The sequence below is a fragment of the Drosophila yakuba genome, chromosome 3L (assembly GCF_016746365.2).
Source record: "Drosophila yakuba strain Tai18E2 chromosome 3L, Prin_Dyak_Tai18E2_2.1, whole genome shotgun sequence".
Lineage (NCBI taxonomy): Eukaryota > Metazoa > Arthropoda > Insecta > Diptera > Drosophilidae > Drosophila > Drosophila yakuba.
Window position 1 is genome coordinate 3,067,510 of NC_052529.2, and position 24,862 is coordinate 3,092,371.

The 24,862-nt window shown below is 45.8% G+C and overlaps 5 protein-coding genes across 15 annotated transcripts in view; 3 read left to right on the forward strand and 2 right to left on the reverse strand.

Annotated features, from left to right (window-relative positions):
• The first annotated feature begins 139 nt into the window (after positions 1–139).
• LOC6532644 (otoferlin) lies at positions 140–6,361 on the forward strand. 5 transcript variants are annotated; one of them, XM_002093352.4, is made up of 14 exons: positions 140–472; positions 512–870; positions 922–1,045; positions 1,109–1,286; positions 1,337–1,785; positions 1,847–3,099; positions 3,148–3,319; positions 3,377–4,583; positions 4,636–4,772; positions 5,004–5,185; positions 5,297–5,417; positions 5,538–5,828; positions 5,885–5,985; positions 6,050–6,361. In XM_002093352.4, the coding sequence occupies exons 1-14, from the start codon at positions 173–175 to the stop codon at positions 6,225–6,227; spliced, it is 5,052 nt and encodes a 1,683-aa protein (XP_002093388.2). In that variant the 5' UTR covers positions 140–172; the 3' UTR covers positions 6,228–6,361. The 5 variants fall into 5 exon arrangements, with proteins under 5 accessions (XP_002093388.2, XP_015049509.1, XP_015049510.1 ...); XM_015194024.3 differs by having other exon boundaries at positions 141–472; positions 922–1,024; positions 1,088–1,286; XM_039374575.2 differs by having other exon boundaries at positions 141–472; positions 527–870.
• A 600-nt stretch (positions 6,362–6,961) lies between these two features.
• Positions 6,962–17,416, forward strand: LOC6532646 (transient receptor potential cation channel subfamily A member 1). Of its 7 annotated transcripts, XM_015194025.2 has the most exons (18): positions 6,975–7,463; positions 8,383–8,599; positions 8,829–8,984; positions 10,299–10,490; positions 11,128–11,284; positions 11,340–11,430; positions 11,510–11,705; positions 12,055–12,162; positions 12,872–13,060; positions 13,455–13,683; positions 13,752–14,332; positions 14,398–14,712; positions 14,816–14,926; positions 15,429–15,649; positions 15,704–16,181; positions 16,236–16,398; positions 16,458–16,730; positions 16,794–17,416. In XM_015194025.2, the coding sequence occupies exons 2-18, from the start codon at positions 8,465–8,467 to the stop codon at positions 17,087–17,089; spliced, it is 3,891 nt and encodes a 1,296-aa protein (XP_015049511.1). In that variant the 5' UTR covers positions 6,975–7,463; positions 8,383–8,464; the 3' UTR covers positions 17,090–17,416. The 7 variants fall into 7 exon arrangements, with proteins under 7 accessions (XP_039229873.1, XP_039229870.1, XP_015049511.1 ...); XM_039373936.1 differs by lacking the exons at positions 10,299–10,490; positions 14,816–14,926 and adding an exon at positions 15,135–15,242 and having other exon boundaries at positions 6,974–7,463; XM_039373935.1 differs by lacking the exon at positions 10,299–10,490 and having other exon boundaries at positions 6,976–7,463.
• Positions 17,417–17,450: 34 nt separating this feature from the next.
• LOC6532647 (DNA replication licensing factor Mcm7) lies at positions 17,451–20,152 on the reverse strand. Its single transcript, XM_002093355.4, has 5 exons — positions 19,979–20,152; positions 19,546–19,915; positions 18,980–19,481; positions 17,855–18,912; positions 17,451–17,793 (listed from the first exon to the last, which is right to left on the reverse strand). The coding sequence occupies exons 1-5, from the start codon at positions 20,007–20,009 to the stop codon at positions 17,592–17,594; spliced, it is 2,163 nt and encodes a 720-aa protein (XP_002093391.1). The 5' UTR covers positions 20,010–20,152; the 3' UTR covers positions 17,451–17,591.
• A 417-nt stretch (positions 20,153–20,569) lies between these two features.
• LOC6532648 (division abnormally delayed protein) overlaps positions 20,570–24,862 on the reverse strand; it is a 64,225-nt gene continuing 59,932 nt past the window's right edge. The window contains exons 5-9 of the mRNA XM_002093356.4: positions 24,594–24,783; positions 23,737–23,912; positions 23,024–23,228; positions 22,823–22,961; positions 20,570–22,711 (exon numbers count right to left, since the gene is read on the reverse strand). Coding sequence (XP_002093392.1) covers positions 22,557–22,711; positions 22,823–22,961; positions 23,024–23,228; positions 23,737–23,912; positions 24,594–24,783 — 865 coding nt within the window. The 3' untranslated portion in view covers positions 20,570–22,556. The remainder of the gene's footprint in view (positions 22,712–22,822; positions 22,962–23,023; positions 23,229–23,736; positions 23,913–24,593; positions 24,784–24,862) is intronic.
• Positions 23,273–23,729, forward strand: LOC6532649. Its single transcript, XM_002093357.4, has 2 exons — positions 23,273–23,434; positions 23,495–23,729. Exons 1-2 carry the CDS (start codon positions 23,351–23,353, stop codon positions 23,621–23,623), a joined length of 213 nt encoding a protein of 70 aa, XP_002093393.1. The 5' UTR covers positions 23,273–23,350; the 3' UTR covers positions 23,624–23,729.

Here is a 24,862-nt window from a genome sequence, read left to right on the forward strand (position 1 = left end):
ATTTTAAAAATGTTTATAATGATTAGAAATTGGTTTTCTTGATTACTCAAAACTTGTTTTACTAGCTACAAAACCAGAAGGCACAAAAAAAATTATTTGAAATGAATCGTTACAAAAAGTATGGATATTTCATAATGTTTCTTACCCAATGTGGACTTGAACGTACCAAGCCATGAGCCTTTGCTCATACAGAGCACTGAAAAGCCGTTGCACCTGCTTTCCACTCAGATTTCGAAGCGATTTCAACAATGCCTATACCCGTGACCCGTTTCTCAGTCGAGTTGGTCAGATAATGAGTTACATGGACGACTGTTTCGCAGGCGCACCGCAGGAGTTTCTCATCTGCATCACGGTGCACAAGGCTGTCCAAGTGGGAGTGACTTCCGGCGAACTGTACGTGCGTATAAGCCTGGACAAGATGACCAAGAGCACCAAGTCCTATCCAAATACCGAAAATCCTTTCTTCAATGAGGTGGGTTTTTTATATAAAATTACAACTAATCATCCTTAGTACTTTGTTTTTGAGTTTCATTGCACGTTAACCGAACTCCTGCGCCTGACGATCCTCTTTGAGCTAAAGAAACACATGACCTATAAGAAGAATGTGGTAGTGGGTGAGCTCCTGGTGGATCTACACAGCGTGTGGAACCAGACCAATCATGGTTACTTCAAGAAGTGGGGTCGCCTGGAGGCACCAATTGGCGAAACCCAAACCCTGGAATACGCCGTCGCATCTCACGGCTACCTGCAACTCGATTTGGCCATCGTATCCCAGCATAGTCCGGTGTCTTTTGGACTTGGATCTGAGGAGCAGGACATTCAAAATCTGAACAAGTGGACGGTGGACCATGACTATGATGACATCGAGCGGTATATATATTAACTATTCAGCGATGTTTCTTATAAACGAAATACCTCTAGAAATCTGCTGACCAACGTGAACACCTTTGCGCCAAGTAATATTCGCTACTTTGTCGCCTTCTACCGGGGTTACTTCATCAGGCAGAGCAACTACATGATTCAAGTATCGTTTGCCGGCTTCAATGTATCTGGCGCTCGGCATTGACTTGTGTTTCCGTTTCTAAAGTACAGATTCCATCCTTTCAAGGGCAAAACGCCGGTGGCCAAGAACACGACGACGCCCGTGTGGAACCACGAGATCAACTTTGCCTGGATGTTTCCGTCGGTGGCCCAGCGATTCCTCATCCTAGTTTTTGCCCACGAGCATCTGCAATGGAAATGCGTGGCCGAGTTTGAATTGTCCCTCGAGGAGATCGCCTTCAAGGGTGAGTCATGTGGGTCACCGAAAAGCAGACTCTGTATAACTACTGTATAGGAACGCCTTCCCTGGGACCCACCTACTTGCACCTCTACGATCCTGTCAATCCCATGATCTATGTGGGTCGTCTGCTAATGGAACTGCGTTCGGAAATGCTTACGGATTCCCAGCCCACCCACACGCTGTCCTCCAAGACGGTGCCTGGCTTGGATGAGACCCGTTTCTGGCACGACGATGTCTATCTGATTGAGTTCCTTCCACTCATGGGCCACCACATCCTGACCTCGGCTACGGCATACAAGATCTCTGCGAGATTAGCCGAGCACAGCTCGAATGTGCTGGAAGGTCAGCTGAAAGCACCTTTGGATCGATTCCGGTCGGCAATGAACTCGAAGAGTTTCCGGCGGGAGGCACCTTTCCGGTCCTGCATGTTTCGTGTCCGTTTGCCGGACAATCGAGCCAAGTACGAGAGTGACTTCTTCATGCTGGATGTAGTCAATTACATGGTACGTCTATTGGGTATTCCACCTAACATTGCATTAGGCTATAATTTGATTTGAATGACAGCGTTCCGAACTGGACACCTTCAAGCTCTTTCAACGAAAGTATCCACACCAGGATGAGGAGCAAGCCAAATGCCTGAAGCTCATTGTGGGCAGCATTTTGACCAGAATCAAGGAGGGCCTAGATGCCCACCGTTTCGACCACGACGTGCAACCACAGCGCACCACCTGGGACATCAATCGGCAGCTGTATCTCCTCGATTATTTCGCCAAGTTGCCACTGGAACTGCAACATCTTAAGCAGAGATTACGCAGCTGCTTTCTGGAGCACCTGGACACCTCCATAGCCGATGTGGTCAATGAGCTGCAGCGTTTGGTGGCTGAAATCGGAGCTCTTTCCAGCATGGCTCGCACTCAGGACGAGTGGCCGGAACTGGTGCTCTCCTTGAGTGCAGCCGGTAAGGATGTGGGTGTCTGTCGATTGAACGCCAAGCTCTTTTTGAACCTACGAACTCAGGAGGCGGATCTGGAGCAGGAGACCCTTTGCTGGCGTCTGAAGAGCTTTGCCTTCAAGTCCCCTGGTTGCACGCACACCTGCCCCAATTGTGGTTGCACCACAGCCATAGTATCCGGCTGTTTAGCCATCGTTGTGGAACGGGAGCGAAAGGAGTTCCTTTCTGTACACAATGAAGATTGGACCAACATTGAGCCCATGCTGTGGCACCTGAATTCTGGACAGACGCACTTTCTCTGCCATGTGTACATACATCAGGCCAAAATTCGTCCTGGTGGCGAGAAAAAGAACATCTGTGATCCCCACCTGAGAGTCCTGTTTGCCGACCAGGCCTGTGAAACGTATACATCTCCCGGCACCCTATCGCCCATTTGGAACGCTGTGATCACCTTTAGCTGGGTGTCACTACCAGGTGGCATTGGTCTGTATTTAAGGAACCCTCCTCTCCTTTCTTTGGAGTTCTACAACTCGGAACGCAGTCTACCGGAAGATCTTGTGGGCATGGGAAGCGTGGCAATGAGTGTCATTAGCGAGGATCGGGCCAGTGATTCCAATTGGGACGATGCTGGAGTATTCGGCTGCTCAAAGAATCCCTTGCGGAAGCTACAGAGATTGAAGTACCTGACTCCACCTCCCCTCAAATGGGTGTCGATTGCCAGAAAGGGAACGCTTCAAGCTGAGGTTCTGATGTCAGCCGAGATCATTGAACTCTCCGTGGAGCCCAGTGGTCAGGAAGCCGCAAAGGAGCCACAACTTGCAACGGGCATTCCAATGGCCATCAGGCCAAATATGCAGAATTTTGTGTGAGTTTGGTAAACATTTTTAAACACTTGGTTTTATCTTTTGTTCAGCTTAGAGGTTTTCTTTGTGGGTCTGCGCAACTACTCCAAAAGCAGCATGAGTTCTGCGGGTAAGCGAAAGATCATTGTGATGATGGGTGATCTGGTCCTGGCCAGTGGACCATCCACGGCGCGCATCCGGAACAGCATCAACTTTCTGGTGGCCTACGCATCTGGAGTGGTTGTGAGCTAATGCCATAGAAATGTTAAAACCCGCCTGTAACTATAGTACTCCGTCCAGAGTTTGCCAGATCAGCAGGATTACTGGCCAGCGATTATAGCCACCGATGTCCTGCTCTCGGGATTCAGCAGCGAGTCCACTCTGGGCGCAGCTCTCATACCCAATTCCTCGAATTTTCTGCAACGCGACAGGACCCTGAAGTGTGTGTTCAAGAAGGAGCAGGCCGCTGGAGAGGCTTCCACCACGGTTAGTGTGGATGAAGATGATGAGGGAGAGGAAATGGAATGGGAGGAGGAGGAGACCAAGCCCTCGAGGATCAGCAGCTGGTGGATGCGACTGCTCTTCGCTTTGGGTCTGCGACCAGCGCCCTATGCCAATCGTCACTCTCTAAGGTTCGATGATGACTGGGATGACCACGAATTGGTCGAGGAGCGGGAGTTCACCTGGTGGACAAAGTTCTACAACTCAATGTATTGGAGTGCGGCGGAGATGTCCCACGAGCACAAGCACCGCCTGGTTATCTACCATGAAGAGCTGGAGAAGCAGGCCCAGTTTGGCTACCTCCAGGATTGGGCAGTGCCCGTCCAGTTGGTACATGGCGTGAAGTTCAAGAAGCATGGTCCACCCAAAGAAGACATCTATGCCACCTTGAAGCTGCAACTCAAGTTGACCCCCTGTCAGTGCCCGGTTCTCGAGGATCTCGGAGGAGGTGGCGACATGGTTCGCAACATGTCAAACCCTATACATCCTCGCCATCAGTCCACACTCCAGTCACTGGGTGAGAACGTCAAACTATTGGTACGTGTTTACGTAGTCCAGGGTGTACAGATGCGTCCTCGGGATGTGAAAGGTGACTCCGATTGCTATGTGAAGCTGTTCCTTGGCGGCAAGACGGTTTCCGATAGAGCTCACTTCTCACCCAACCGCAGTAATCCAGTTTTTGGACGTCTGTTTGAAATGGAGGCCACGCTACCGGGAGATCACATGCTCCAGGTCATGGTGTATGATCATGACAAGATCAAGGACGAGGTGATCGGCCAGACAAACATCGATCTGGAGGATCGCTGGAGAACTAGGCATCGTGCCACAGTGGGCTTGGCCAACGAGTACACAAAGAGTGGCTATAACCACTGGCATGATGTGCGCTTGCCATCGGAAATTCTCATTGATCTCTGCCAAAAGAGGGGAATTCAGGCGCCCTACTATTATGGCAATGTGATTGAGGTGGATGGAATGCTCTTTGGGGACGAAACTGTAATCTCAAAAGGTGGGTTACTTCTATCCCTATAAGCAATATAAGTTATTTTATAATTTGTTAGATGAGGAGCTGCAAGAGCGACTCAGCCTAGCGGTGCTTAAGAATATGGATAAGTTGCCATCTTTCGGATACAAGTTGGTTCCCGAGCATGTGGAAACCCGCTCCCTTTGCCGAGATGATTTTCCAAATGTCGAACAGGTAATAGGAAACAATTACGCGCTAACCTATCCCAATGAAATGACTCATTGATGGTAAAAATATCCAAAAATATGTACATCTATTGCCATAAAAAATCATGAAAATGAATCAGCTTATCTGTGACAAATGGCATTTTAGCTAGCAATCATAGATAACATTATGTAGTTTAATTTGAGATATAAATTTGTTTTTTTTGGTTAAGTAAACTTACTAATGCAAACCATTGTCCAGGGCAAACTGCAACTGTGGATAGAGCTGTTCGAGGCGAACATCTATGTGCCCAGTCCCATTGACATAACCCCAGTGCCGCCGGCGGATTTCGAGGTGCGTGTTGTGGTCAAGAATCTGGTCGGGATTCAGGCGGGCGATAAAAACATTTTTGGCAAACTAATGAGCGACGTCTACGTGATAGGGTGAGTGGCTGTGGGGCTTTCATTGGTGGGTGCTGCTTATTACCCATGGGTTACAAGCGGATCCGCGTAAACGATATGCAATTACCGACGTTTTTCGGTGTACTTGTACAGATGGTGCGAGGATGAGGACAAGCGCCAATCGACCGATATCCATTACCGCTCATTTGCAGGAGATGCGGCATTTAATTGGCGCATGGTCTTCGGCATGAAGTACTCCCCCAACGAGGACCTGGTAAGCCGTGACCTTGCCTAATTGGTCAGGGTAACCAATACTCCAGCGCCATTTTTCCATTTTCCGATTAATTACACCGCGGACTCCCATTTCTTTTTATAATTTATATACATTTTATAGATGGTAATACGACGTAAAGCGGGACTGCTGGAGGAAATGGAGTTCAAGAAGCCGCCCATTATCTATCTGCAGGTGTGGGACAAGGATGTGCTGTCCAAGGATGAGTACCTGGGCGCCCTGGAGCTGAATCTCTCCAACATGCACGTGCCGTATCCAGTTGCCCAGCTATGCAAGCCCTATCCCAAGAAGCGGAAACGTATCAATCTCTTCAAGCGAAAGGTCATCAACGGTTGGTTTCCGCTGCAAAGTAATGCGCATCCATCGCAACGCAGCCAGTCCATGGTTCAGAATGTGAGTATTGGTGGGTTAACCACTCCTACTAGGTTACACCTCCTCAGTGATTCCAGGGCAAAATGCAGCTGAGCATCGAGGTCTGCACGGATATGGAGGCCGCCAACCGGCCGGCTGGTCGTGGACAGGATCCACCGATGGCCTTGGAGCCGCCTTAGTAAGTTTCCTCTTGTTTTTAGTTCTCTTAAACTTGACAATGTTTTCTTTAAATTATACTACAGCAGACCGGATAGTTCTTTCAATCCACTGACGAATCCTTGCAAATCCTTTCGGCACATCCTCTGGCCCGCCATTCGAAAGTATGTCCTGTGGACTTTGCTCATATTGATTGTTATCCTGGGACTGGTGCTCTTCTTTTCCAATCTGCCTGGCAAACTCATGACCATTCCACTCGAGTGAGGTGAACTTTTTATTCCTTTCTTTTCTGTTTGCTTGTTTAATTGTTTTTGTTTATATTGTTCGCTAAATTGAATTTTACCTTGCGTTTTGAAAGTTTTTCAATAAATTAGCTTCGTTGTTTCTATGCCCTGCTACTTGGTCACTTAAAAAGTAATTAATTTCATTGGCTAATAGCCAGCTCCAGTTCCAAAGGGGGCTGAATGCCATAATGGCTGGGAATGGGACGTAAACCCCACTGAATTGTTATGACGTCGGGGTATATAAGTAGTTAAAAGGATTACATATAAGCATTTAAAGGCAATCAATATTTTAAATGTCGTACGCAGTGGATAAGCAACTAGCTTTGTTGAAACAATAAAAGTATTTTTATTCTTCTACATGATTCTGCTTAGAAAAATCACTTCTCCAGTTTCTTCTGGCGCTGGAAGCCCTTTAAAGCATCCAGAACTATCCCAGATAGATTCACTAGTATTTCACCATGTGGGTGACAAAAGTGGCGATTCGCTTGTTTGTGGATGTCCATGTGTGCATATGGTATATGGTATCTATATCGGTTCGATTATGCCGGAGTGTTAATGTGCTAATGGCGGCAGTCGCGGCAAAACGAGACGAGAGTGACGAAAGTGACGAAAGGCTGCCATTGCTTATCAGGACCGCCCCGAACTGGTCTGAACCGTTCTGGCCGGGAAACCTATTGGGGCCCAAAGGCTGCCACGTTCAGTTGGTGTCCAGCTATCGAGGCTGTCGGTTCGCAAATCACTCAGCAGGAAACTAACTCACAGGACTCGCCAATCCCTTTGCACAAATTGCCCATCAAGAGGTGCCAATTTAGTTTCATAATTAAAGTGTCTGATGTCCCTCAGAGTTGTGAGAGTTTCAACGCAATTTAGCTATATCCTTTGCCGTTGCAGGCAGAGTCCAGAGTCCTTGCTCGCGTTCTTGTAGTGCTTCCTCCACGTCGCAGGAAAGGATCGAGAGTGAAACATATGGCAAGCAGCCTTAAATGCGGCTAAACTCAGTGCGAAAATACTCGGAAAATTCCTGCTGCTGTCGCAGTTGTGCCTGCTCCGTGTGCTCCGTTTTAGTCTTGGCCGAAATCAAAATCAAGTTCAAGTTCTTTAAGTTCAAAGTCGATTGAAAATGTAAGTGCATCCTGTCCGCTGCTCACCAAGGAAATATTTAACGCGCTGAGTGGAAAAAACGAGCTAGAGATCGAGTAGTTGGAAGATAGCTAAGGTAAGAGAAGGATTTTATTAAATCATTTTAATAGTACATCCCATCATACAAACCATGTCATATATTCCTCATGACTTGACCCCAAGTAACCCCTTGAATGTCCCTTTAATTAAGGGATTTATTTACCCGATGGGCGGTCAATGTTTGCGTTGATATTTGCCCACCATCACCACTTAGACTAATCGAAAGCCTCTAGTTTTGTCAACTCATCCAACTGGGTGTTGAAATAATCAGAGCTTTCTCTTACCTGAAGCTCTGTGCCTCTAATTTCATTATTTCGATATCATCCAAATCATTTGATAATATCTGTTTAATGTAATTAAAAGTTCGGCACTCGACTAGAAATATCTGCGTACTTTGAGTAGCCTTGCAGTTTGAATCCTTTGCTCGTCGAAACCAGTTCGAAAATGGGCCTGCAGGAAGTTAAGTAAGTCTGGATTTACAAAGGCTTGGCATTATGCAAATTGTATCCGTCGAGTGGCGAAAATAAACAAACCATTAATTAGACAGTTCCAGTTAATGGGCTCGCGAAAGGGAGTCCCGGCTTCGATTCCCTCGGGCAGTGGCTCCACTCGTAAATGTGGGGAATGACAAATGGCCATTGACTTGGCTATATTTACATACACATAGCTAGCTCAGTGCGTGCAAATTGGCCAAGGGTTACTTCTAGATTAGCTCCAGTTGCAGTTACGCTTCAGTTCTAGTCCGACACAGTTGTATCTAGTAAATCGTCCTCGCTCGTATCTCCATTATCTGGTTATATCATGTGACAGTCGGTTTATCTAAATTGGTTTGCTGTCGCTTAACGCGTTTACGAACCGTTTAACCCAATCAATATCTAATTAGTCCACTGATTGTACCGCCCCATGATGTGTGATAAGTTGCGAAATACAAACGGGGCACTAACCACCGCGTACAGTCGCGACCAGCGGCCCTTTACGATTACAGCTGCGGCCACGGATCGCAACCAGAGTGCCACGAGCAGCTGCAGCTCCACCAGGATGCCCAAGCTCTACAACGGCGTCTACAGCGGCCAGTGCGGCGCCCTCTCACCACCTGACCTCATGGAGGCCCAACCCAAGCTGCTGCCCAAGCCAAGGAGCAACAGCAGCGGCAGCACCGGTCGAAACAGCAAGGTATATATCTTTATTATATATTATGTTAATCTCGGTTTTAAAGCCAACTTATTAACCAGAACTTCATAAATGAAACAGAAATGGCTTAAATGGCTTACTATATACTTCCGTTCAAACTCGTTGTATTGAATTCAATGTTATAATTACTCAGCACGCATATATAATTAATAACCTAACATAACTCAACTGGCTTAAACAATTTACGGACATTATCGACACCTCGTTGCAGTATTGGATATTTTCAATGATAATCGAGCGCAGCGCGGGTCCCAAGCGGCTGGAAATCGATGGCGATGATGCGGACACGCCGCTGGAGGCCATCCTGCCAGCCGAGCCGCCGGCGGAGGTCTGCCTCTTGCGTGACAGCCCCTTCAGGATACTGCGGGTGAGTAGCTCCAGGTTGGTAGCTCCAGGCAATTCTCCAAAGTGAGGACCGAGGCAATTCCCGCAGCGAGAGCCATGGTAAATGCTACTCCATGTGCTCCTGGCCTCGTGCCTTGAATGTTCGAGAAGCGGCCAGGGAAGCTCGAAAGAGATTATTCAATAAAATATCAATAGGTTTTATGCAAAGAGTCATGCACTTTTGTTCCATTTTTAAGGCATCTTAAGTTATTTAGTGCAATTATTTATAATAAGCAGGATATTTTAACAAATAGTAATTGGCGCAACAAGTCCTTTACACGCATTCAGCGCTTGAGAAGAAAGATTGAAATTGAAACCAATGCTGTTGACTGACTGGCTAGTTCAACAAAATAACACGAAGCACATCCTTTTCCAAAAAGGACCCGTGCCACACGCACCCGAAGTTGCCGCCAGTTGGCTATAAAAGCGAGGCAACTTGGTTCGAGATTTCAGTCATTCAGCGACTCTTCCCGCGTGGACTCAACTTTTTTTCCTCTGGATATTAACTCTCCATCGAGATTACCAAAAATCAAGTTAACTTGGCAGAAAATCAGTGGCACAGCAATTTTATTTATTACATTTGTGGTGGCTATCCAACTTAATTGAAATCGAATTGAAAAACAAAACAGAAAGTTTATTCAAAAAAACAAACAACAAAAAGTATTTTTTTACACATTTTAAATTTCCATGCAGTAAAAAGTGAAAGCGATTTTATAAAATAGTCGTCATAAATTCAACAGTACAAATATAACATTAAATATACAAACTGTAGCTCATTTAGGAATAACAACTGATTTTTTTTACATTTATTATATATCAAAATATATAAAAAACAAGGCTAAAAACATTTAGCCAACACAAATTGTTTATTGGATACAAAAACAGCAATTTAAGAAACATACGCATATCAAAGCTAAAAGTTTTCTGATTAATGCAATCTAATTGAGTTTCGATCGGAATTAAAACCTAAACGAAATCACAGCAACACAGAGCTAAATTCATGAGAAGAGGACTACATTTAGAAGTTATAACCAAACTACAAGTTTTCGCAACAGAAGCGCTATTTCTGAAATGCAAAATGCATTCAAATTGAATGTCCACTGGAATTAAAGCCCCATTCATTCAAAAGGGCAGAAAGTAAAAGGGCAATTCAGAAGTCAGAAGCCAAACGCATATGGAAATTATATCAGAAAAAATCCATAACAAGTCAAGGCGCTCTAGAAATTTCGCCCGATGCCAACGGAGCTGTAAGGACAATAAGAGTTAAGCCACTAACTAAACACAAATGTAATTAAAGTCGACGATGACTTCGGGCGACAAGGAGACTCCTAAGAGGGAAGACTTCGCCAGTGCGCTGCGATTCCTGATGGGCGGCTGTGTCCGCGAATCGGAGATGACTGCAATGGCGCCGCTTAACCTGCCCAAAAAGTGGGCACGCATCCTGCGGATGTCCTCGGCGCCAAAGATACCCATCGTGGACTATCTGGAGGTAAAACTGCTGGCGGCGCACTCATTCAATTAGCCACGAGCGAATCACAAAATTAGCTCTCTGGGGGCGAAGAGTTTCAGTTGCCCCCTTTTAAAGTGAATTTTACTCGTGGACATTTCCAGAAAACGCAGTTCAATAAAGTGTTTTCCAATAATTTTTTTTTTTTTATCAAGAAAACGGGAAAAGTAATAAGACAAATCAAATTACTCAGTCGCCGGAAGGCGTTAATGTCCTAAACTCTATTGACATTTTGCAGTGGGACGATGTTTTGCACTTTCTCTGCTTTGCACTAAGAAAGACAAACAAAATGTTCCTAGCGAAAATAAATGAAACTTTTGCCTTGGAATAGCAGAGCACCTTAACAATACAAAAAACTAAAAGCAAAATTAAATTGCATGCAAAAGAATTTTGTATGGTCATGACTTTTAAATTAATTGACTAGCAGGAATTTTACGACTTTGAGTGATAGCTTTTAAATATTTATTTTATTGAAGGTGTATTTTTGGAAGGTGTATTAAAAGTTAAATGGTAAAAATAGTAAATTAAGTATTTTTTCCAGTGCTGGCTGACCAAACAAAGCTTAGTGTTTTAATTGACGTTGCTGCAGAGTGAAAGACACCTGTTCTTCCTGTTTCAGGCGGCCGAGTCCGGAAACCTTGACGACTTCAAGCGACTCTTCATGGCGGACAACTCGCGCATTGCTTTAAAGGATGCGAAAGGACGAACGGCTGCCCATCAGGCGGCTGCCCGTAATAGGGTTAACATTCTGCGGTACATTCGCGACCAGAATGGCGGTAAGTGCGGCGATAAACCCATTAAGCTGGACTCCTCATCAGGCGTGATTTACAGACTTTAATGCGAAGGATAATGCCGGCAATACGCCGCTGCACATCGCCGTCGAGTGCGATGCCTACGATGCTCTGGACTATCTATTGTCCATGTAAGTGGCTTAATCATGGTTGACTTGGCCCGATTGAACTTAGAAATATCTTTGCCGGCAATCCTTGCAATCCTTACAGCCCAGTGGATACGGGCGTGCTGAACGAGAAGAAGCAGGCCCCAGTGCACCTGGCCACCGAGCTGAACAAGGTGAAGTCCCTGCGGGTGATGGGTCAGTACCGCAATGTCATCGATATCCAGCAGGGCGGCGAACATGGACGCACTGCTCTGCACTTGGCCGCCATCTACGATCACGAGGAGTGCGCTCGCATCCTGGTAAGTGGTGTGAGTGCTTGCCAAACGTTTCATTTGATTACTTTTTACGTTCGCCCTCGCTTTTGTATTCACTCATGCATTTTATTTGCATTGGTTTGATTTATATTAAGTCATTAATCAACGCAGTCCCTTTGAAAAACACACTCATCCGTGCAAAAGTTTAATTTATCATAGAGAACATGAAAAATAAAGGTTGGTATACTCAGTAGACTAAATTGTTTTGCCTGCTTTCATACTAGACCCAAAAACTGAAGTGAATACTGACTGTGTGTGTGTGTTTTATTGCTAGCATATTATATTATATTAGACGCATTTATATTTGTTTACCATAACTCATCGTATCTTCCAGATAACTGAGTTCGATGCATGCCCACGTAAGCCCTGTAACAATGGTTATTATCCCATACACGAAGCGGCCAAGAATGCCAGCTCCAAGACAATGGAGGTCTTCTTCCAGGCAAGTTATCCACTCCTTTTCCTAATTCGCACTCTTCCTAGTTGCATGCCACCACTATGTAATCTCATCCAGCTTTCATCCTATTGTGGCAGCTATCCCCATTGGACATTGAACCGATTTGCTTGATTTCTTCTACTTACCCCTCTTACTTCTGAACTTTCGTGCACTCTCTACGGTTTTAGGTTTATTTTTATTTGGTTTTTGATTTTGCTTTTTTGCTCCCTGATTGACGTTGCGTATACGTCGCGTTGTCAGCGTCCGCTTTAAAAAGTATCAAATTTGTTATGGGTTCACTCTGGCTGTTGAGCGATGTTTTTCACACAATTTTAAGCTGCAGAAAAATATCAGATGTTGGATAACTCATGCGGGTCGGTCATTCACTTTGGCCAACAGTTTTCGGGTCCCTTTCAGCCATTTCCAGGATACACCAAAGTTAAAGCTTTGTAGATAAAGATTCATGTGTTATTTTTATTGATTTCCTTGATTTCTTAGGTATAAGCACTATCACTTTAATGAAGTACTTGTTAAAGATTTTTAATGGTAATTTAATGAATTTTTATTATTAATTAACCCTGCTTTTAAATGCTGGCTTAAGACCTTTGAGGACTAAAACGAGAACGGTGACGCAAAAGGACTCTATTAATTTCTTTTTTTTACGGAGAAATCTCAGCAGGAATAAGCTCTTCTAATGTTTTTATTTACTTTACAGTGGGGCGAGCAGCGCGGCTGCACCCGCGAGGAGATGATATCCTTCTACGACTCGGAGGGCAATGTGCCGCTCCATTCGGCTGTCCATGGTGGCGACATCAAGGCTGTGGAGCTGTGCCTCAAGTCCGGCGCCAAGATATCCACGCAGCAACACGATCTCTCGACGCCAGTGCACCTGGCTTGTGCCCAGGTGAGTGGATGCCTTGGATGCACTGGGTTCTTGATGGCTGGGAAATTCTCCAGCTGCTCATATTTCCACGTGCAGTTAAGCAAACAAAGCGTTCTTGGCCGGGAAGGGAAAGGAATAACGCTTTAAAGCATATCCAATGGGCGGTGAAAAGTGGCTGTGTGGTTTCCTTTCGTTTTCCTTCGCTTCGCCTCGTGTCTTGGTGTCCTTAGTTGACTTTAATTTGACAAATTCTTATGCAAATTCACTAAGATGAACGTGACTTTGGCGCTAACAAAACAAAGCACTTTTCATGTTGGGGAAATACATACTACGTATGAATGATTCCGACATGGTTTTCCATTTTTCCATTTACATTTCCGCTTCTTGTTCCCGTTTTCCCTTTCCTCCTTTTTAGGGAGCCATCGACATTGTGAAGCTCATGTTCGAGATGCAGCCCATGGAGAAGCGACTCTGTCTGAGTTGCACGGACGTGCAGAAGATGACGCCGCTGCACTGCGCCTCCATGTTCGATCATCCGGACATCGTGTCCTATCTGGTGGCCGAGGGAGCGGACATCAATGCCCTGGACAAGGAGCATCGCTCTCCTTTGCTCCTGGCGGCATCGCGAAGTGGTTGGAAAACAGGTGAGAAAATTTTATAATAATTATTTAGTAATTTATTACTTTTATTACCTTTAACTCTTGCCTTCTAGTCCACCTCCTTATCCGTTTAGGGGCGTGCATAAGTGTCAAGGACGCCGCCGCCCGCAATGTGCTGCACTTCGTCATCATGAACGGCGGTCGGCTGACGGACTTCGCCGAGCAGGTGGCCAACTGCCAGACGCAGGCGCAGCTCAAGCTGCTGCTCAACGAGAAGGACAGCATGGGCTGCTCGCCGCTGCACTACGCCAGTCGGGATGGGCACATCCGGTCGCTGGAGAATCTCATTCGACTGGGCGCCTGCATCAATCTGAAGAACAACAACAACGAGAGTCCGCTGCACTTTGCCGCTCGCTACGGAAGGTACAATACGGTGCGGCAGCTGCTGGACTCCGAGAAGGGATCGTTCATCATCAACGAGAGTGACGGTGCTGGGATGACGCCACTGCACATATCCTCGCAGCAAGGACACACTCGAGTGGTGCAGCTGCTGCTCAATCGTGGAGCTCTGCTGCATCGGGACCACACCGGACGCAATCCTCTCCAGCTGGCGGCCATGTCCGGTTACACCGAGACCATCGAGCTGCTGCACTCGGTGCACTCGCATCTGCTCGATCAGGTGGACAAGGATGGGGTGAGTGCCAGTACTTGGCAACTGGTTGATAAGAATAACCACTACGTATGTCTAATCCCCTTTAGAATACCGCTCTCCACCTGGCCACCATGGAGAATAAGCCCCATGCGATCTCCGTGCTGATGTCAATGGGCTGTAAGCTGCTCTACAACGTTCTGGACATGAGTGCCATTGACTATGCCATCTACTACAAGTATCCGGAGGCTGCCCTGGCCATGGTCACCCATGAGGAGCGAGCTAACGAGGTGATGGCTCTGCGCTCGGACAAGCATCCGTGCGTCACCCTGGCGCTGATTGCCTCCATGCCCAAGGTATTCGAAGCGGTGCAGGACAAGTGCATCACCAAGGCCAACTGCAAGAAGGACTCGAAGAGCTTCTACGTAAGTTTGTCGTTTTCCCAGGGCTGGCCAAATGCCAATCATCAACTCATTCCATCGAAGCTAATTGATTTCTATTCGCCCCCATTGACATCGCCGTGACCAGATCAAGTACTCTTTCGCATTCTTGCAATGCCCCTTTATGTTTGCCAAGATCGATGAGAAAACCGGAGAGTCGATTACGACCGCCAGTCCCATTCCGTTGCCGGCTTTGAATGTAAGCGGAAACGGGAATCCTTCCCAGATCTGTTGCATGCGTGTTTTTTTCCTCGTGTTGCTCCTCCTTCCTGGCCTTGATACATGATCTTGGACATAATTAGTTATAGAATCAGGGTTAGCGGGATAGCACATCATGATCCATAAATTCATTAATATTTGGTTAAGATCATACATCGATACTCATACACTTGGTTACCACCATCCAGATAAAATATTCGTTTTGGCCCTACCAAAAGACACCCGAACAGATTGAGGCCAAGCGCAAAGAGTTCAATGACCCCAAGTGGCGACCCGCGCCTTTGGCAGTGGTGAACGTGAGTGTCCCCGAACTCTCTTAAAGATCACAGAGCTCTGCAATAGTGTATCGTCCCCCAAAACTAACCCACTAACCCACCAACCGACTCACTTTCCGGCTTTTGTATCTTGTATGTCGTGTGCGTGTTTATTCTATTGCATTCTTCGCATTTCTGATACATGTTATCCTGTAATCCCTCGACCAGACCATGGTTACCCATGGCAGGGTGGAGCTGCTGGCCCATCCGCTCAGCCAGAAGTATCTGCAGATGAAGTGGAACTCGTACGGCAAGTACTTTCACCTGGCCAACCTGCTGATCTACTCGATATTCCTGGTCTTTGTGACCATCTACTCCTCGCTGATGATGAACAACATTGAATTGAAGGCTGGGGACAACAAGACGATGAGTCAGTACTGCAACATGGGGTGAGTTCAAATCCGTATTACCCAAAAACCTATAACAACACCTTCATCTTTCAGGTGGGAGCGGCTGACCATGAATCTCTCCCAGAACCCGGCGGTAGCATCCCAGATTCGTTTGGATTCCTGTGAAGAGCGCATAAATAGAACCACTGCGATACTCTTCTGTGCGGTGGTCATCGTGGTCTATATACTGCTCAACTCGATGCGGGAACTTATACAGATATACCAGCAGAAAGTGCACTATATCCTGGAGACGGTTAACTTGATATCCTGGGTGCTGTACATCTCGGCCTTGGTGATGGTAACGCCGGCATTTCAGCCGGATGGCGGAATCAATACCATCCATTACTCGGCCGCTTCAATCGCCGTGTTTCTGTCCTGGTTCCGATTGCTCCTGTTCCTGCAAAGATTCGACCAGGTCGGCATCTATGTGGTCATGTTCTTGGAGATTCTGCAGACGCTCATCAAAGTGCTGATGGTGTTCTCCATACTGATAATAGCCTTCGGCTTGGCTTTTTATATACTACTTTCGAAGGTAGGTGGCTTGCTATCGAATTTTCAGAAGGTAATCTCCTACTTTTTCCTTTAGATTATTGACCCCCAACCGAACCACTTGTCCTTCTCCAACATACCCATGTCCTTGCTGCGCACTTTCTCAATGATGCTGGGCGAGCTGGACTTTGTGGGCACCTATGTGAACACCTACTATCGGGATCAGTTGAAGGTGCCCATGACCTCGTTCTTGATCTTGAGTAAGTATCGATTAAGCCATTACTTTTCCCTTTAACACATATTATGTGTTTGCTGGCAGGCGTCTTTATGATCCTTATGCCCATTCTGCTGATGAACTTGCTCATCGGTTTGGCCGTCGGCGATATTGAGTCAGTGCGTCGCAATGCCCAGCTTAAGAGGCTGGCCATGCAGGTGGTGCTCCACACAGAGCTGGAGAGGAAGCTGCCCCATGTCTGGCTGCAGCGAGTGGACAAAATGGAGCTGATTGAGTATCCCAATGAAACCAAGTGCAAGCTCGGCTTCTGCGACTTCATCCTACGCAAGTGGTTCTCGAATCCGTTCACCGAGGATTGTAAGTTGTCTGGGAAAAGATCTGCTACTAGGTCCATCCAATACACTTCCTTCTTCTATGCAGCCTCCATGGACGTCATATCCTTCGACAACAACGATGACTACATCAATGCGGAATTGGAACGGCAGCGGCGAAAGTTGCGCGACATTAGTCGAATGCTGGAGCAACAGCACCAGCTGGTGCGGCTCATTGTCCAAAAGATGGAGATCAAGACGGAGGCGGATGACGTGGACGAGGGTATATCGCCAAATGAGCTGCGCTCCGTTGTCGGCCTCAGATCGGCGGGCGGAAATCGATGGAACTCACCACGAGTCCGGAATAAACTACGAGCCGCTTTGAGCTTCAACAAGAGCATGTAGATCCCTTCGTGCGGCGGTACTCTCGGCATTATGAGAAAATCTGTGTATCGTCCTTAGTAGAAAAATTGCACCTTTTTAAATGTATATCTCTATGTGTGTGTAAATCGTTGTCCCACAGTGACGTGGCTCGTGTGTGTATGTGTGAGGTCCTCAAAGGAATAATACATCGAATTTATAGGCAAGGATCGTGGGCTGTTCTCGTAACTTGATTAAGCTGTGGAATTCAACAGATCTATTGTAGTTTTAAATGCAATTTGCAAAAGTGTGCATTGTTATTTGGATGTCTTTTAACAAGTATATAAAATAAAATCATATTAACCAGAAAAACTGTTTAAATTTTGGAACAGAGGAGACACAGTCCTTAGGTCAAATACAAAATTCTTATTTATTTATGACAATGATCAATGGTAAAGTGACAATGTATGAGAGTAGAAATAACGATTGGCGATAAAGAGACATAAACTTAGTCACTAAATATAAGATGTGCGATGAAGCGGGCGATCTATATGAATGTGATCTTCGTGCGTCCCATGTTGACCTGCCAGACATTGAGCTCCTCGTAGTCATCGATGCATTTGTCCACCTGGTCGGGCTTGAATCCTTTGGTTGTGCAGCGGTCCATGATGTCGGCGATTTTGACTCCCTTTCCAGAGCCAGCCAGTTCACGAACGATGGCAAAGATTCGGTCCGAGGTGTTGGGAACACTGGAAATAAACAATATTCTGTAAGCAAAGGGATTTACTTACAAACTTTGCAAATACTTACTGTCCCTTCTGGTGCTCGTGGATTTGGTTGAGCGAGTCCTTGGACATCTCAAGCAAGCGCAGTGCTTCAGCCACATCATCCTTCTCCACGCTATCGGATAGACGCAACCTAGCCAAAGCGGTGGACAGTCGCAGGATTCCCAACAAGTTACGGGCCGAGGTGAAGGTCATATCCTTCTGGTTGCGCGCCTCCCGACGCAGCTCCACATAAGCGCCCACAATGTAGTCGGTGAGCTCATCAGGAATAGTTGGGTTCTTGCGCTTGCACAGGTTGATGTAGCGCCGCATAAGATTCATGTCCAGAGCCTTGACTCGCGTGGGTGGCTGTTTGCTGTGGCTGTGCACATAGGTGATGTGCTTGGCCAAACGCAAATCATTGTCACGATCCGGTTTATCCTGGATGAGCCACAGCAGATCGAAACGCGAGAGCAGGGCGGCAGGAAGCTGAATGTTCTGCTCCACGGTGCGACGAGGATTGTAGCGTCCAAAAGCGGGATTAGCAGCGGCCAGGATGGAAACGCGAGCGTTTAGAGTAGTCATGATGCCTGCTTTTGCTATCGAAATGGTCTGCTGTTCCATCACCTCGTGAATGGCCGTACGATCCTGATCCGCCATCTTGTCGAACTCATCAATGCAGCAGACTCCCTGATCGGCCAGCACAAGAGCTCCTCCCTCCAATGTCATCTCGCCTGTGAGGGGATCCTTCATCACTGCAGCCGTGAGACCCACCCCCGAGGAACCGCGTCCTGTGGTGTACTGCGATCGCACAGCCAATCGGCTTATGTAGCCCAGCAGCTGCGACTTGGCCACACCGGGATCTCCCATGAGGCAGATGTTGATGTTGCCGCGAATCTTCATGCCATCGGGACGTTTGTCTACTCCTCCGACTAAAAGGAGCAGCAGCGCTTTCTTCACATCCAAATGGCCATAGATTTCGGGAGCCAAGCTGGTGGCCAGGCGCTCGTAGAAGTCATCCTGGGCCAATTCCTCCAGCTCTTCCGGCGTCAGCTCGGCATCTTTGTCCGAGATCTCGTCGTTCTTGTTGATACAGATGATGCGCTATTGGGACATTAACAATAGATTAACCATACACATAATTTTGTTGTATTTCAATGAGGTAACTCACGTGAGCTTGGAGGAATGTCTCTGAGAGCAGACCTTGAATCATCTGAGCGAAACCGGTGCGCATCAGTGGCAAGAACACTCCGGAGACCACAATGTGATCTCCAGGCTGGGCCATTCGCGTGACCTCACCCCTGCACATGATGGTCATGCTGCGTGGAATGTGGCCCACGGGCACCTGGTCGCTGTGCTCCTGCATCTTGACCTCCTGGAACTTGACGAACTTGGAGCCACGGGTTTGCAAATACAGCCGTCCTCCTGCTTTGTTCACTCGGCAATCATCCGAAGGGCAATCGTGCACGGGCGTAAAGGATAGCGAGTTGACTGGCTGATATGTCTCCGAGCCACAGCGATCACACGTGTAGGTGGCCACCACCATCATGGGCTTGACTTCCGTGCAGCGTGTAACGATGCCACGAACGGTGACCAGTTTGCCAATATGCTGGGCCTTCACCTCGCGAATAGAGTGCGCCTTCTCCGTGGACAGTGGTTTGAAGCCCACCTCGCTGAAAGGAAGAAAGAGAAAATGGAGTTAGATTTGCGGAAAAATTGCGAAATAGAAACACTTACAATCGCTTCATCAGCTCCGAGGGGAAGGAGTTGCGCTCATCGCGCTGTTCCATGGGATTCCGGGTGCGGGACTCCATCATCAGGCGGTGCTCGATGTAGACATCCAAGGCGTCCTTGGCGTGCACCTCCTGCTGTTTGTAGCTGGGCAGGAGTTCAGCAATCACATCGCTGAATATGGACGTGTAACGCCGGCAATTGTCGACCACCGCTTCCGCGAGACTTTCATTGAACTCCGCCAGATCATCCAGATCGATGGTGATCAGAACTTGCTCCCGATGGGCCAGCTTCACCAGCTGTGAGCCGTAGACGAACTCCTTTTTGCCATCATCGTCGCACTTGCAGAATTCCGACAAGAAGGTCTTGATCGATTCTGCAAATCAACAAACATTGGATGCGTGATGCCTCGTCGAGATTAAGACATCTTTGCACTTACCTCGGTCTTGGGCGTAATCTCGTCGAGCCATTTTGCGCTTGCTTCTATTGTGCTTTTAAGAATGGACAACAAATTGAGGACAGCTGCTTGCCAAAGGTGTTTTTTGGGACGCTGTTTGCTGGGAAATGCGAGGAAAATAATGAAAATGTAAACGCTTCCCGCCAAAAACGCGTTTGATTAGAGATGGCACTATAGTTAGAGATGTGAGAATATTTAAAAGTAGCCATATATCGTTATTTTTGTAATGTAAATAAATATGTAGAATGTATATTGTTGTATGAAGCAATGCTAAATAATTCTAAGTTTATATCTTCAATTAAAACTTAATAAAAACTTTAAAATAAACATAAACTGTATATACCTTTCTGCTTGATTACAGAATATTTAAAGAACGAACGGTGATCTTACACAGATGTCTGACATTTATTTCGTTCTACATGTAATTTTAATGTCGAGGAATCGGCGGTATAGTGTAGAGTATTTTCATACATGTCTACTTTCTACATATGTCGGTAGTTGCCACCCCATTTCTACGTAAGTGTTGTTTATTTAATGACGTTGCCACCTGCTTGCATAAATAAAACGCGCGCATTTCGAGTTTCAAATATTGACGTTTATTCAGGTTTTAAATGAAATTTACAAAAGTTCTCATTTTCGCTTGTCTGCCGTTACACTCATAGCACTATTGCGTATCGCTTTCAATAAACTTGTTGGACTTGCGTTTCTTGTTACATAATTATTTATTGGTTTTTAGGCATCTAAAAGTAGTACATTTATTTTTAGTGCAATTTTCGATTCGCATTGGTTATCTTCAAATAGATTTACAACGATGATTTTTTTCGCACAATGCGGCTGCTTTTGCGGTATACATAAGTTACAATTTAATATGTTGCGTTTACGTTTAACTTAAATATTATTAATCACATGCAATAGTTAAATAATAATGATACAAATAATAATTATACATAGTTCAACCAGCGCGCCGGCACACTACGATCTAATTTCGATCGGATCGAAGTGTATATAGTGCGATATATGCAAGTATATGCCAATTTGTGTGCGGCGGCAATTGGCGATTCCTTTGTTAATTTGCTACTAACTAAATTTGTTGTTTTCGTTCAACTGTTTGCTTTTTACACATTACGCGCTAATCGTTACGTTTACGCACTAGCATATAATTACGATTTAATTAGTTAATTCATTTATGTGTATATATATATATATATAGACTTCATTCTTATCGCTGGCGCCATACTCGTATTAATGCATATTTCATATTCATTTGTATATATATATTTACTTGTTGTTTTTAGAGTGCCGCCAGCGCTGCTCTCTGGATTTGATTCAGCAGCGCTCTGCCCCACTGTAAAGTATCCGTAAGATTGCAACATTAGTTTCGATTGAAATTGCAAATTTGCGAACTGTGATTTGTGCGCTGAACTCTGCATTTTCTCAATTTTGTGCATTTTCTGCACTCTCTCCCCAAGAAGAAATCCAAGTGCTCTGTAAACTCTAATTAGCTGAATGCATTTTATGACATTTTCCATATTACGCCAAGGTCGTCGTCTCATCTCTTTGTTCATATAATTTAAGTAATGCTACATATATTTATACGTATATATATCAATAGATTTTCATCGATTTTCCTTCGTTTTTCGTTTTTGTTTGCGTATAAAGCTGTAAGTCTTCTAGTTTTTCCGTGCGTTTACTCAACTAAATTCCATTCGTATGCATTTCGCGTCGATTGCCCAATTGATCAATTTCTAAATGGTTTCGCTCGCATTCGTCGTTCAGTTCGAAAGGTGTAGACAACAATAATTTCGCTTTAGTTTAACATTCACTGAGCTACAGCTAACAGATTTATATCCTTTACGTATATATAATATTTGTGTGATCGCCCCAAAAAAACTAGCCATTGAATGTGGTGCCACGCCTCTCAGATTTCTCGCATCTATTTAACTTGTGTAATTACACCGAAAAGGAACAACTTGCTTTGAACATTGAGCTTTGTGTACTGTACGCTATATACGCGATATATATATTAACATGTATCTGAACAAACGGCACACTCTATGGAAAGGGATTCTGCCTGATGCCGAGAGCCTATTTAGTTTTAATTTTCGTTTATAGTTAGTTGTGTTTAGCAATTGCTCGATTCGTATGCAAATATCCAACGCATTTATATGGCACACAAGTCTATGTAGTTGGATTCGGCATGGAAAGTCGATGAGCTTCAAATTTGGAAAAGCTAGAAGGAGAGGAGGTGCGCTTCAAGGGTTTCAAGGGTATCAAGTTTCAAGTTACAAGTTACAAGTTACAAGTTTCGCTGCTGCTGTTGGTTGTGTGTAAGTTGTTAGTCGATTGCTAGATGAATGCGCTTAGGGCCTATAAATTACTTGTAACAACTTAAGAATTACACAAATAATAATAATAATGATAATAGTTATATTAATTCATGATTTAACTCGATTCGTGTGCATCTGCTGTTGCGCTTCTTGTGGTTACATCATTCACCGCCCTCGCACAGTGGGGCGCATTGCGTTTTTTGTGTTCACTCCCTCGACTGGGGGCAGCAACCTTAACTACAACTACTAAAGAGCATTGTGACTAGAGTGAGGAGCATCCACGTCGCGGTGGCCTCCAGTGGGTTGGACCCACTAGTCTTGCCGCTGTCCCGCGACTCCACCTCGTTGGTGGTGGTGCCTTCGGACTCCTCGATGGGCGTGTGGGGTCCTGCAAATGATAGAGATATAGTTAGTTTAAGAAGTAAGTCTTTTACTCAAAGAATTGATCATAAATAGGGAGTATAGTTATACAATCTATTGAAGATTTCTAGCAACTTACCATCGCCGGAACCATCTCCGGAACCATGTGCGCCTCCATACTCCTCCTCATCGTCGCCAATCTGGCCCTCGCCGCCACCGGAGCCCTCACCCATGTCATTCTGGATGTCATGCGACGCCTGTATGCTGTTGGAAGGTGCCTGTTGAGGAGTATACCAATATTAATCAAGTTCCAAGTGCCCAATTGGTAGCCCAAACTTACCGCAGCTCCAATGCTCTTGCGGATCTTGATGAGCTTGTCGACCAGCTCGTTCAGCTCGCCGGTCTGTGCCTTCGCATCGAATGGCACCTCCGGATTGTAACGCTGGCTATCAGTTCCCGGATTAATCAGCAGCTGGGTGTAGTCCCCGAAACGATCGCCTGTCCAGCAGGAGTGATCCTCGCGAGAGTGCTGCTCGTCACAGAAGCTAATGGAAATAATAAAAAAGTTATGTGGGCTCAGTAAGCTTGTCTTTTCAATTCACTATTTCGTTGCTTTAATATTATCCCAAAAACAACTATTGTATACTCAATAAGATAAAAAAACAAAATGTTTAAGGAGCTTGTATTGTGGATGCATCGTCTGGCCCACGACTTTTGTTTGGCTCGCCCAATTGCACCAATACCTCGACATGTAAGTTGGAAAACAATATTTAAATAATCTATTAATATCTAATTTCACTCCCATTTTCAGGGCTGTCGTGTGCCAGTGAAGAATGGATTCTTCGCCAATTTGATTTTCTTTGTGGCCATTGTGACGCCGCTGTACTTTTGCCTGCTGAAGGACGTGATCGCCATGATCACCAAGCCCAAGAAGCCTTAATCTTAATCTTAAACTCTATCCGTTTAAAGTCATAGTTTGGTCAGTCAATGTAGTGTAGCTAGTTTAAATCCGCACCCAGTCAATACAGTTTGTGGCATCGTCTGAATACTCACTTGTCCACGATGGTCGTGTAGAACTCCTTGCTCTTGTCGATGGTGGACAGGAAGAGGACCATGCCCGGATCCGGGTCAGTGGCCCACTTCACGTTGTTCTTGTGGGGCGGTGGCCGCGCATCCGGCTCTCCGGACGAATAGGGCGTCAGGCTGGGCGTGCCACACGTCTTCTTAACCTGCAAGACAATAGGCAAAAATAGGGGAAATGTTAGCCATGTGGAGCTACATGGGGGGCTTGGGGGGTTCCACTTCCACTTGCTAATCGCCGCCGCTCATGCAAGGCGCACGTGTCTCCCCGCCTCCCATTCTGACCCATTATTAAGCTGACCAGGTGCTCATCGCCCTGCATGTAAATTGCCACTTTCTGGTGGCGAAGGGTCCAAACTGAACCGAACTCGGACTCCACTCGAATTTGGCATTTTAAATTCCCAGCAACATGCCAATCGCATCAATTGGATGTCATGCGCATGTTTAACAAGATCTCGAAATGCCAAAGATATTTTTTAGAGACTGCTACTGCAAGTTTGAAGGCCGGAACTGAATTTCGATTCATTAAATTCATTTAAAATGTTCATAAATTAACTGGCAATTAAACCATTAAACGATCGTGTGTCCTTGGAACGCCATTTAACGAAATCGATCGCATCTTCAGATAGATGTCTGAAAATCAGAGCTGCGTCCTTGAAATAATTTGCACTCATACAACTTACTTGTTTATGCAACAAGGGCTAATGCGATTTAAAGTGAGTGCATTTAAGTTAAAATAGTTTACTCAATGAATTATTAATGCACGCAAGTCAATTTAAGCATCGTTTATACTCCATGATGTTCTTAGTTTCTTGAGAGGATTTACTTACCTTTTGCTCCAGTTCGGGTCCATTGTGCATGGCGGCCATGATGGCCTCAGAGAAATAGTTCTGCAGGTGCTTGATGACGTTGATGATGCCGCTGTCCGAGAGAATGTGGGTGGTGACCAGGTTGTTCAGGGCGTCCACTACACCCGACCAGGGACTGTCCAGTAGACCAGCGTATTCCGCCGAGCAGCCGCTGAAGATCACAGAACAAATGCATAAAGAATTAATCAATTTAATGAGTTTGGAAAACATATTTGATTAGCTTTATAGAA

What these genes read in the sequence shown, in the direction of transcription:
- LOC6532644 (XM_002093352.4), top strand. Translation starts at nt 173, where the DNA reads ATGAGCCTTTGCTCATACAGAGCACTGAAAAGCCGTTGCACCTGCTTT. An exon ending in CGAAACTGTAATCTCAAAAG is followed by an intron (nt 4,584 to 4,635) that starts GTGGGTTACTTC and finishes ATAATTTGTTAG; the next exon opens with ATGAGGAGCTGCAAGAGCGA. An exon ending in GCCAGTCCATGGTTCAGAAT is followed by an intron (nt 5,829 to 5,884) that starts GTGAGTATTGGT and finishes CAGTGATTCCAG; the next exon opens with GGCAAAATGCAGCTGAGCAT.
- LOC6532649 (XM_002093357.4), top strand. Translation starts at nt 23,351, where the DNA reads ATGTTTAAGGAGCTTGTATTGTGGATGCATCGTCTGGCCCACGACTTT. An exon ending in TTGCACCAATACCTCGACAT is followed by an intron (nt 23,435 to 23,494) that starts GTAAGTTGGAAA and finishes TCCCATTTTCAG; the next exon opens with GGCTGTCGTGTGCCAGTGAA.
- LOC6532646 (XM_015194025.2), top strand. Translation starts at nt 8,465, where the DNA reads ATGCCCAAGCTCTACAACGGCGTCTACAGCGGCCAGTGCGGCGCCCTC. An exon ending in GCCCCTTCAGGATACTGCGG is followed by an intron (nt 8,985 to 10,298) that starts GTGAGTAGCTCC and finishes ATGTAATTAAAG; the next exon opens with TCGACGATGACTTCGGGCGA. An exon ending in GACCTCGTTCTTGATCTTGA is followed by an intron (nt 16,399 to 16,457) that starts GTAAGTATCGAT and finishes GTTTGCTGGCAG; the next exon opens with GCGTCTTTATGATCCTTATG.
- LOC6532647 (XM_002093355.4), bottom strand. Translation starts at nt 20,009, where the DNA reads ATGGCTCGACGAGATTACGCCCAAGACCGAG. An exon ending in TCGGAGCTGATGAAGCGATT is followed by an intron (nt 19,482 to 19,545) that starts GTAAGTGTTTCT and finishes TCTTCCTTTCAG; the next exon opens with CGAGGTGGGCTTCAAACCAC. An exon ending in CACGAGCACCAGAAGGGACA is followed by an intron (nt 17,794 to 17,854) that starts GTAAGTATTTGC and finishes GTTTATTTCCAG; the next exon opens with TGTTCCCAACACCTCGGACC.